Source organism: Poecile atricapillus, chromosome W (assembly GCF_030490865.1).
Source record: "Poecile atricapillus isolate bPoeAtr1 chromosome W, bPoeAtr1.hap1, whole genome shotgun sequence".
Lineage (NCBI taxonomy): Eukaryota > Metazoa > Chordata > Aves > Passeriformes > Paridae > Poecile > Poecile atricapillus.
In genome coordinates, this window is record NC_081288.1 from 46,673,263 (window position 1) to 46,683,492 (window position 10,230).

General features: G+C 44.4%; 1 protein-coding gene across 2 annotated transcripts in view; it reads right to left on the minus strand.

Moving 5' to 3' along the window:
- The window catches only part of LOC131591838 (AT-rich interactive domain-containing protein 2-like), a 93,993-nt gene extending 90,158 nt beyond the window's left edge, over positions 1-3,835 (minus strand). The window contains exons 1-4 of one of the 2 annotated variants that reach the window (XM_058862934.1): positions 3,784-3,833; positions 2,867-2,977; positions 2,613-2,706; positions 1,394-1,491 (exon numbers count right to left, since the gene is read on the minus strand). In XM_058862934.1, the coding sequence (XP_058718917.1) occupies positions 1,394-1,491; positions 2,613-2,706; positions 2,867-2,958 (284 nt within the window). In that variant the 5' untranslated portion in view covers positions 2,959-2,977; positions 3,784-3,833. Of the gene's footprint in view, positions 1-1,393; positions 1,492-2,612; positions 2,707-2,866 lie in introns of both variants that reach the window. The other variant, XM_058862935.1, reaches the window with a different exon arrangement.
- Between the last annotated feature and the right edge of the window lie 6,395 nt (positions 3,836-10,230).

The following is a 10,230-nucleotide window of genomic DNA, read 5'->3' on the forward strand; positions in this document are numbered from 1 at the left end:
TCAAGAAGCAAAAACTGCCTTCTGTGATGTGAGAAAGCTTTAGCAACACTGTCTCAATACTATGTAGGAGAGAAGGGAAAAAAAAAAACAAAACAGGAAAGGATATCCTAAAGCAAGCTTCCCACTTAATTTCTAGGCCTGCCACCAATCATAGACTCTACCAAAGCTATTAACAATGGTAGTTTCTTTTCTTAACCTGGATCCTAAAGTAATCATATGCCACCAGTAAAAAATCCACCAAAATTTCAGTAACTACAAATATCTGACTAAGGTTTTCCAGACATCACTGTAACTCAATAACTGCTCCACTGTGCTATGAACTCTACAGCTTCAAGCTGGAAGTCAATCTAGGACAACCAATAGAAAGTGCACCTGTACAATTACTGCATTTCCTAATTCAGAAGGCCAAACCAGAGACAGATAAAGCTTGTGTGTACTCAGCTCACCAAAACAGAAATCCAAAAGCCCATACTTATTTTGTTCATACTGTACATCTATGTTATCATTAACTGCAATGAAAAATATCATATTTATAATTCAGAAACAGAAAATTATATTCCTTAACCAACATACATATAACTTCTAAACGAGATGTAAGTATCCATATATACAGCATCTAAAACAACTATGTACACAATCATTTAAAAATCTTTTCCACAGAGAATCACCCAGACTTAATAAAAATTTATTTTTAAGAAGCAATCTAGTAAATTAATAGTACCTTACATAGTAATTTAAAATATTCAATATGAACTCCAAGCTACAATGAAAAATAACCTGCATCACAAAAAAATAATCTGTATAATTTCCAAGGAATGCAACCTTATTTTTAAAACCTGCAGAAATTTATTATTTTTCAAGTAATAAAAAGATTATTTAGCTCTTTGTACTCTAAAATAGAAAATAATAATATATGCTGCTAGTAATTGATAACAATATAATTTGTGCAAAATAGTCTACCTTCCTGCAGATGCATTTTTATTCCACATCTGACCCCACTAAACAGTAAACAAATTTACATATATCAACACATTTCAGTGCTTCAAATATTAACCTAAGTTTCTATAACTACAATAACATGATCTCTTAGTAACAGTCCTTTAGTACCGTCATTCTAAAACAATCAAAAAAAATGGCCTCTGACATATACTGTTTGTATACTTGGGATCCCTTCAAAGTTTAAGGCTTGCAGATGTAAAACAAAAATAACTACAAAACAGAATCACCTTTAACTGATCACTGTACCAGACCAAAAAGGAATTACAAGGGGTTTTTTTCTGCTTTATTTTATAGCATTTTAAAAGAGTAGGGATATTTTTATTATTGCACACACTGAAAACTAAATATAACCCCGCACACAAAAATACTATTGCAACAGCTTGATAGCACTCACCGCAAGTAATACTGTTTTAAAGCGAAGGCAGCGTTAGAACAACTTCTGGGAAAGTTAAACTCTTCTACAATTTCTCCCCACTGATTCTTCTCTGATACCTGTCAAAAACAACACACAAGCCGAGATACACAACGTACACGTAAACATGTTGCTGACAGCGAACATCACAAAAAAAACACAGGCTGCCATGAAGCAGATAGATAAATATATAAAAAGAAACAAACATGAATGTATATGGGATTTAGGACTATATATTTTACTGACAGTCGGTAGTATTCTCCTTTCGGGAATAATCCCGCTTCTCAGGGGTCTTTTACTGCATTTATTTTGTAATATACACATTATTTTTTTCGGGGGGAACGGCCGGGAGTGGTGGTATTGTTTTGGGGTTTGTTTGTTTTTGTTTTTACTGCCTGGACAATAACCAATCGGGAGTCCCTCTGTCGCCCCCTTTTAAATCCTAACGCGGTCCGTTAAAAACCCAAAGAAGTTTAAAATAATGCAGGGAAGTGCTGGCGGGGGGCGCCCCCTGGGCTGCGGGGCGCGGGGGCGCCGGCCCGGGGGGTCCCCCCAACACAGATCCACAGACACAGAGAGGCCTTTCTTTTGAGGCCTACATTTCTGTCCCCAGCCTTGAAGCCTAAAGATGGCTATTTGATTACACACCGTCTTGGGTGCCCCTTTTGTTATTTTTCCCCGGGAAGGGCTCGGAGGGCAGCGCCCGGCCCCCCCCGGCTGCGAGGATCGTTCCCTAGCCCATGCTCCGTGCCGATTATCGATGTTAAACATGCCCGCTAATTTTGAGTTGCACTAAAACTGCACTCAGACTCTCTCCTCTGTCTCTCCCTCTGCAAGAGAGACACGCACAGAGCTGCCACCACAGCCGAAAGAAGCCTGCTCTCGCCGCCCAGCAGCTCCCTGCTCCCCCCTCGCCTTCCCGCGGGAGGGGGGCATGGGCGAGGGGGTCCGGCGGAGGCGGAGGAGGCAGGAGTGGGGTGCGCGCCGTACCCCCGGGTCCCCCTTCATCGCTCCGCCGACAAGGCCGAGCCACCAACCTGCCTATCTGTTCGCTTCCTCCTTCCACCCCCCACCTTCTCTAACCGGCTTTAAATAGGACGGTTCCCGGCCACCCCGGCTCCCCCCGCCACCCCCGGGGGTCAGAGGAGACTTTTGGGAAGAGGTTAGTGGGAGGGAAACCCAAATTAAAACTTCCACTCACCTTCCCAAATCCGCCTAAAGTGGTGACTCTGGTATAGAGAGCGTGAAGATCCAGCTCCTTCCCACCCACCACGGGGATCTTCTTAAAAGGAGACCTGCCAAAGGAGATACACACAAAACACCACAACTTGTCAGCTCTGCCCCCTTTTCTCCCCTCGCTGGGGCTGCCGTGTCCTTCAGGGAAGGGGCTGGAAGTTGGATCTGGTCGATTTAAAAGCCTCCCCCCCTCCCGTTCCATCTCCCCATTTTCCTCACCCTCTGCTGTGGTGAAACTGCCGCAGCTCGTCCAGGAAAGCGAGTCCCTTTCTCCGCTGGTCTGCGTGGTTTTTACCCGTCGAATTTGCCATTTTTGTAATAAAAAAGGTTCTCGTAAAAAAAAAATCCAATTTAAAAAAAAAAAAAACGGCCGACAACAACAACAACAATCCCCGGCTCCTCCTTGTCTTTAAGAGACCCAGGTGCCCGTGCTCGGCCGGGGATCAGCCATGGAGAGGGGCTTGTTTAAAAAAAAGTTTAAAAGGAATAAGGGAGCCCCGAGAGTGTGGTAATTGCGAGTCCTGTCTCCACACAACACACGGGCGAAGAGGCAGGGAGGGAGAGGGGCACCTCTCAGTAATTCCTCCTCCCGCGGCTGCTGCCTCTCTCAGCACCACAAACCCAGCCGATCCAGCCTGCACATGAGACTCAACATGGTGCTGCTGGATCACACAATGAATTGGGTTACTGTTGTGGTGGGGCGGGGGGGGAGCCGGAGTGAGGTATTGACAGTGTGTGTGTGTTACAGCCGCGGCTCCATGCGATCTCCCTCCCTCGCTCGCTCGCTCCCTCGCTCGCTCCCTTACACACACACACTGTAGAGCTACGGCGGCGGCGGCGGTGGCGGCGGCAGCGGGATTCACTTCTCTTCTCGCTCAGACAAAAAGATCTGAGGCCGCCGTGCTTCTGCCTGGACGAGAGCGCGACACAGCGGGCCCCGGAGGCCGGTTCCGGTACTGCAAGAGGCAGCTCCAAAGGCAAAAGCCAGCACAGCCCCAGCAAGCAGTTCCTGGCGGGGAACAATAGGCTCCTCTCGCCGCTAAGGGCTCATCTGCAATGTGCCGCAAACTTCACACAAAGCCGGGCGGAAAGAGGCGAGGGAGAGGGAGAAGAGGGAGGAAAAAAACGGCTACTACCGGCTGTTCCGGGGCGCGGGGCCGGTGCAGGGCCCTCCCGTGCCAGGCTCGCGCCGACCGGCCTCTCTCCGCTGGCTGCCGGCGGGAGGGGGGGGGGGGGAATGGGGGGGGCGGGGGGGCGGGAAAGGTGGATTTGGAAAGCGGGGACGAATTTTTTAATTGGACTAAACCCAACGCCCTGAGTTCAAGGGGAGAGAAAACAACAACCGAAGGGGGCACTGGTGGGATGTGGACTTTCGGAAAACTTTCCGAGTCCCCCGGGCCGAGGTGTTTCCAAGGGCAGGAAGTCGCCCCGGATGGCATGGCGGGGGCGGGGGGGGGTAGCAGGAACCCTATATTTCGAGGCATGAGAGCTTTAAAACTCCCCAAAGGAGAATGCCGAGTGCTCTTCCGAGTAGGAGGTGCCCTGGAGAGGTTTGTCAGCAGGAGCCTAGGCTCAGGGTCACTCCATGAATATTTTTATTCTTCTTTCTTTCTCTTGAGATACTACGGCCTGTAATTTAAGTGCCTCAAGACTGCTGTATACAATCTAAGCCGCTCATATCTTTCTGTACATTGACAAATGGAACATGTAGTACAAAATTAATGGAGGAGGAAGGTCTTGGCCCTCACCCTGGATGGGCAGCAGCCCCCAGTGGCACTGCAAGCCGCTTCCCCTCTGCCTGTGGTGTGCGCAGTGTTTGTAAACACTCACCTCCTGACGTGTTTCCACATGGGAAACCAGGAGAAGACCTGCACGCCGACCATGGTGGAGCTTGGTCGACTTGGGCTAAACAAGAGCAAGAAAGGGCCCCTGCGGTGAAGCGTGCCTTCCATCAAACCTTTGCTCCTCGGGTAAAGCAGGCGGTGCCCAGGTGGGCATTTGTCCTTGCAAACAGCAGCAGGTGAGTGCTTGCTCCAGTTTAAGAGACTCTGAAGGAATATTTTCCCCTCACAACCCGTACATTGCAATCCAAAGCTAGATCGGGCCTACGGGGTTGGGGATTTTTAAAGCAGAACTCAATAAAGTCAGTAAGGAGCTGTGTTTTAGAATCAATGGCACATGATGGCCTCCAGTGAGCACTTAAAGAAGGAAATCTGCAATTCCTTTCTACTCCATGTACTAACTTAAGAAAACAATTTTTTTTCCTAAGATTTTTTTTTCCTTTTGCTTTGCATGCTGTTCCAGTTTGAATACAGAGACAGAATAATGCTTGGTAAGATTTGCCCTGGGTTCATGATTTGGGGGGAAGGACAGAGATATACCCGAGTTTCAAATTAATACTCTGTCCTGAAAGTTGGTAGTGTGTGGATTTCAGAGTATGAAATGCATAATGTCTTATTCACTATAGCATTAAGAGCCTTCCCTTCCCCCACCCCCCCCTTAAAATTAGACCTTCAGCTCCTGTCTCTGACACTCTGAGCTTCTGCTATTTCACCTACAATATGCATAAGACTGCCAAAGCCAGGATAATACAAATCAGAGAGGTTTAAAACAAGCGACTGCGGGGCTAAAGTGCTCTTTTAGACACACAGTCAAACTTCCCTTCAAGGGAGGGCGGTGGTTTTTAATCGTGCCTTAAATATTCCTTAAAAGCAGGGGGTCTCCCGTCCGCGAGGGGCGGTCGGCAGAGGTGAGTCACCGCTCGACCGGGCGCTGTGTGAGGGGAGCGGGAGGCAGAGGGGAGGACAGGCAAGTTGCGTAGCAGGGCTAGGTGGGTTTCCATGCTAAGCACAGCAATTGCGCACGGTCCCTTACGTAACTGTCAGCCGGGGATTCCCTAGACGGGGTCACTTTATTCAACCATTACACAGACCCCGGCCGCCGCTCCGGCGCGCCTGAGCTGCCGCGGCCGCTGTGACTGAGGCTGCGGCTGCTGCAAGGGAGCGCGGCGGCTCCTCACAAAATGGCGGCGCCCATGGAAGCGGCAGCCCCATTTTGTGCCCGGCAGAGCCTGTCAACAAACGCCGACTTGGCCGAGGCTGAGGAACAGAAGGCGGCGGCTCGTTCGCGTTACGGAGCGCGGAGGGAGGAGAGCGGAGGATTTCACCGCCCTCCCGCCGCCGAGAGGAGACTCGAGCGCGCGCGTTGGGGGGAGGGAGGAGAGGGAGGTGAAGGGCGACGCGAGCAGTGAGCGAGTCAGAGGCTGCGTTATCCCAGCGCGGAGCTGCCGGAGCTGCGGCGCGGGGGAGGGGAAGGCTAAGGCCAAGGCAGGCGGCCTTGGCGCTGCCCTCGCTGGGGCGTAGCTCCCGGGGACCCGGGGGCTGCGGAGACTCGGGGGCTGCAGGAGCGGCTGGCGACGGCGGCCCGGAGCCCGGGGCTGCCCGCACGGGGGGCGCTGCCCCCGCTCCCGCGCTGCCCGGGCGGACGGGACCGTTCCTGTCGGATTCCGGCGAACCTGTAATGAATGACAGGACGATCGAGCTCCTTGTGTAGCTAACTAGGTCACTGACAGCACTTAATTACTGTTTGTTTCATTTTAGTGCGTGCCTTATGAATAAACCGGCTATTAGGCTGATGCTTCAAGTAACATTATCCAGCACCAAGGTACAAAATGTCTGTATTGGACTCTGATCTTGCGATGCCAGCTTGGTAATAATTACTATTTTACATTAACGATGTCTTGGTTCTTATAGCTTGGTTATTCGGCTTATAGCTGAAGCAGGTGGAGATCCCTTACGATAAGGTTGTGAAGCTGATTCTAGTATGACACCACCGGGTTTGTTTATGTTGTAAACGGAGCTCCTCCATTTTTAAAGGTAGAGAAGGGGCTTGTGCATTAAGATTTTTTTTTTTTTTTCTGATCTATTTGTCTTAATATGCATGCTTTTTAATGGTATTAAATAAAGGAAATTACCTATTTCTGGTGGAAGTTATAATTTTTAAATGTACCAAAATTACCTTGATATTAAGGAATTATAAAATATCTTGCTGCCTACTAAAGAGTCAAAGATCAAAAGTAGGGAAAAGGAAAAAATCTTGCTATTTAGAGAAAGGTCCTTTTATTGATCTCTGTATAGTATTTGTCAATGCAATTTGAGTTTATATGTAAAATAAAGCCTCTACTGTTTGTGAGTGTTACTGTATACTGTGAATTTCAGTGTATAAATGTTACGGAATTCTTGCAGACAGACAGGATAGGTCCATACCTGAATTGTCAGTATTCAGTGCTGCTTGCAGGGATTTTTTGCCTCTCTGTTGGTTGGGGTTTTTTAAGTATAGCTATGTTAAGTGAATACTGTTCTAGCAGTGGTATCCTGTGTTACAGTTTCTTTTTTTAAATTTGTTAATCTTTAATATTAAATTTTCCACTTATTACCTATCTGCAATATTGCTGCTTTACAGGGAGCAGGCCACAGTTGCTCTAGTTGCTCAGTTGCTGTTAATGTGCCACTGACTATGTATTTGCTTTCTGGTGGGTGAAATATTCTCACTCATTTCCATTTTTGCTTGTGCTGCTCTTGAATTGTGGCAACATTATGTTCTGATGAGTGCAACTAGTATCACTAGCTATATGCTACTAGTATTAAATTATATACTACATGTATTAAACAGTAAACTGCAAATCCTTAGAAACAGAAGTATTTGTGTGTATGTGCATGTGCTATATACATGGTTTTTGAAAATGCAGCCTGTTAGATGGAGTAGAGAATCCAGTAAATTCGCTCTTAAGACTGCAGTTAGCATATAATAGAGGTGCAATGTAAAAATAAGCACAAGAATTACAGGATGAACTTCTGGTAGAGGAGAGGGTCAGAAAGGCAAAGCTCAACCATATTTAACAAAAAAACGTTAAAGTGTTGGAGTAACTGCATATGCTGGGCTAAAGACTTCAGTATTTGCTTAATTTGCTGTAGCAAATGTACACTTCAACATGGGGCATTTACTCAGTAAGCCCTACCCCTTCTTACTGAATAATACATTAAAATTCTTTATTACATTTTAGTGTGCTAGTTGCTTTTAAAGATTCTGCTACTTAGTATAGACCATAAGGGACTAGTCTTCAATGGTACACCATTAAATCATAAGTGAAAGGTCTTATGCATGAAATTAAGTGCTAAACAGCATAGCAAAGGTGGGAAAGTGGAGGTCCAGCATTACAGGCTACTTCTGTACACTTGTTCACTATTTTCAGTACAGTTACTGTAACTTAACTACCTCAGGAGGCTTGGGTTAAATAATCTTAAAAAAAAAAAAATAAAACCACTTTTACATTGGAAAGACCTGCCTTCTTAAGCTATTTATTTAAATAATTTGACACTTACTCTCCTAAATCTTCCAACAGGATGTGCACCTTCCTCATTTCAACTTTATGGTATTACTACTCAGGAAATAAAACAGAGGGAAACTTTGGCTACATAAACACTATTGAAAATAGCCAAGTAAATTGATTAAACACTTTAAAAATGTTATCTGTAATTACTGTAATTTTTTAATACTTGCTGTTCTTCGCAAAGGTCTACCTCTTGCAATTAGTGAATTTTATGGTCATCTAGGCTCTTAACTTACAAGTACTTCAAAGTTGATGGTTTTTCAGTTATGCAATGAGGTGTGAAATGCATGTAGGGTTTTCATGCTTTGTAACTGAAGGAGAAGTAAAAATAAATACATAAATGCATTCCCACTTGATTTCAAAACTGCCATACTTTTGAAATCCTAATTACTTTGTGGGTCCTGACTTAGGTGAACACTCTGGGTTGGCAGTACTTCAGCAGTAAGTTTAGAAAGATTGTCAAATTCATATCGTTTTCTTGCAGGCAGAAAAAAATGGTGCTTTAAGTTATCATAAGTGTAATGCAGATTAGGGCCTCAATGGCAAAAAATGTTTTGATGTTCTAGCAGTCTGTAGCACAGAAGTCATTAATTTCCTGACAGCAAATGGGTGCAAGTTTTTTCTTAAAAAAAATAAGTGTTTGGATCTAGTAAATAAACTTACCTTTAATCTCACACATTGCTTTATTATGACCTCTGTGTCAGTGTGATCTGGTGGATGGCACACTTCCCCTGCCACTATAGCTGTGCACTGTTCCCTGAAATAGCTAGTGTGATTCATGTTTCTGGTTGAATGTGTGAAAGTTTGATTGAGATGCAAAACTGAGAGAGTTCTTCTGAATGTTAAAAAGGAACCATGCTCAGAAATACAGAAATGATCAGATTAAATTTGGCGAAAGGTTTTTGTCAATTAAGAATTATGGTGTCGTACTTGGATGGGGAAGGTCCAATTAACCTAAAGCAAAACCAAACCTATTCACTTCATGGCGTTTGTTATAAGTAAAAGTGGTGAAATCCTACTAGTAGGAGAGTTCTCAGTATTGCAGATTTACCAGCAATATTTCCTTGTCACGTAGTACTGTCTCATCTTTATATTTTTACCAATTCAAATGACAGTCAACAGCAGCTAAAATTATGTTGAAATTTCTCTGAGTAAGCAGTTTCCTTACCTAATTTTATATGGGCATAAATGAAAAGGGAAGTAATTAGTGCAACTGTGAATATGTGGACAGACAATACACGTGACAATTTATGCATTTCAATATAATATGTGCTAGAAGAACACTTCTGAAAACTTAAATAGTAAACAAAAGAACTATTTGCCAAATAACATATAAACTAAGTCATCTACTAAAATTGCCCAAGCAAACCAAGAACTTAAAGCAGTGAAAACACATGAATACCACAAATGTACTTTAAAAGGAAAAAAATTCGTTGCTGTTTAATCATGATTCTCAGTGTATCTGTTGGTGATATGCGTAATCTGGATTTGACCTTACAGACTGCTGATAGATAGGTGCATTGCATTGAATGCCGTTTTGTTGCCCAGATAAAAGGAAGTATTTTTATTTTTAGAGTAACTGGAAGACAAATACCCTCAAACTTAGTGCATTGCTCAAATGCTGATGTGATAGCTAATTTGAAAATCACACTTAAAATATAGGACTTAAGTTTTTAACTACAGTTGTGTCTAATATAACTGAAAAAAAAAAGCTAATGAGAAATAGTTTTTGGAGTTGTTTACTATAAAGGGTTATCAAATGTAGTCGAGTATCAGTTCCTGTTTCTTGCAGAAACAGGATACCATTTAAAGCTCTTAGGGGAATCTATGACTGTTAATCTTCAGATATAAAAATGTTTATTAGGCTGAGCTGCTACTACTTCTGAATTTCAAACCTTAATGTGAGACTTGTCTTACTCAGAATCTTGCTGCAAACTCTCTTTGTAAGCAATGAAAATTGTTTAGGAAAATGCAGAAATGGCGTGCCTATATATGCTCCTAGATCTTCTATCAGTTCTTGATTTTAGGGCTTCTGAGGCTCTCAGGGTCAAGAGCAGTTGATGCACAGAGCAGGGTAAGTGTCTGATTCTGGGCTGAGGTGCACTTAATAGCGTTCAGAGAAGAGTGAGCATAGTCCCTTAACCCTTTACCAAGAGGCAAAAGTGCACCCTGGGTATTTGGGGTGTAGCCATGT